Source organism: Acanthamoeba castellanii (genome assembly GCF_000313135.1).
Source record: "Acanthamoeba castellanii str. Neff unplaced genomic scaffold scf7180000084624, whole genome shotgun sequence".
NCBI classification, from domain to species: Eukaryota; Discosea; order Longamoebia; family Acanthamoebidae; genus Acanthamoeba; species Acanthamoeba castellanii.
Genome location: NW_004457269.1, coordinates 891 through 1,754, shown reverse-complemented (window position 1 = coordinate 1,754; position 864 = coordinate 891). Strand labels below are relative to the sequence as shown.

General features: G+C 56.0%; 1 protein-coding gene across 1 annotated transcript in view; it reads right to left on the bottom strand.

The window, feature by feature from the left end:
* Nucleotides 1-18: 18 nt before the first annotated feature.
* ACA1_361660 (uncharacterized protein) overlaps nucleotides 19-864 on the bottom strand; it is a gene marked incomplete at both ends in the record, with an annotated part of 1,428 nt that continues 582 nt past the window's right edge. Inside the window, 3 exons of the mRNA XM_004333709.1 lie at nucleotides 19-363; nucleotides 468-582; nucleotides 647-692. Coding sequence (XP_004333757.1) covers nucleotides 19-363; nucleotides 468-582; nucleotides 647-692 — 506 coding nt within the window. The remainder of the gene's footprint in view (nucleotides 364-467; nucleotides 583-646; nucleotides 693-864) is intronic.

Here is an 864-nt window from a genome sequence, read left to right as displayed (position 1 = left end):
TTCCGCTTCCGCGTACTCGCGCTCGTCGTCTTCGTCCGAGTCATCGGAGCGAGCGTCATCCGGTGATTGGTTGTCGTCATTGTCAATGATCGAATCTCTTCTTCCGGCGGAATGGAGGCTCTCGGAGTTGGACTCAGCATGACGGCCGGCCCGGCGTGTGGACTGGTCGGCGCCGAAGTCGGACAGCCCTGGGAACCAGAAGGCGGAGCCCATCGCGTGCAGGTGGTCCCGGACCTGCCTCGTCTTGCGCCGGCGCTCCCTAAGCGAGTCAGCCGGCAGCACGATGTGGCACAGCTCCAGCATCGCCCGAAACTGGGCCGACGAGATCACCGGGAGCTGCAGTCCGCCCAACCGATTCTCGCCCTTGGTACATTCGCGATCGTGAGAACTCAAGTTAATAAACAAGATTAATGAAAGAAAATAAAAAATAATGAAAGAAAGAAGATAAATAAATAATGAAATAATACCTCGTGCACGGGGCCAGCATTGGCGCCGCTCTGGGTCCACTCGTGCCACTCGGCGGTCTGTTGGGCGATCATCTTCTCAATCAGGAGGAAGGACAGGGGCACCTGCTCTCTGGCCCTGTGGCATGGTGGTCAGTGGGTGACACATCACATGTCGTGAGGCGAACGATCGGTGTAGGTACCTGATCTCTTGTGAAGCGATTTGTTTGATCTTGTCCCTGAGCTCTGCTGTTGAGTCATCATCTCGGACGCAGCTGTGTTGTGGTCCAAATTGGCAGAAAGCAGTGTTTCAAGTTTTTAGCTCCGATCCAATGGTAGCAGCACAGGGAGGAGTGGGAAGGCCAGGTACGTACCTGACTGCGGTGGCAAAGCGGATGGTAGGGTAGAGCGTGGCGTACTT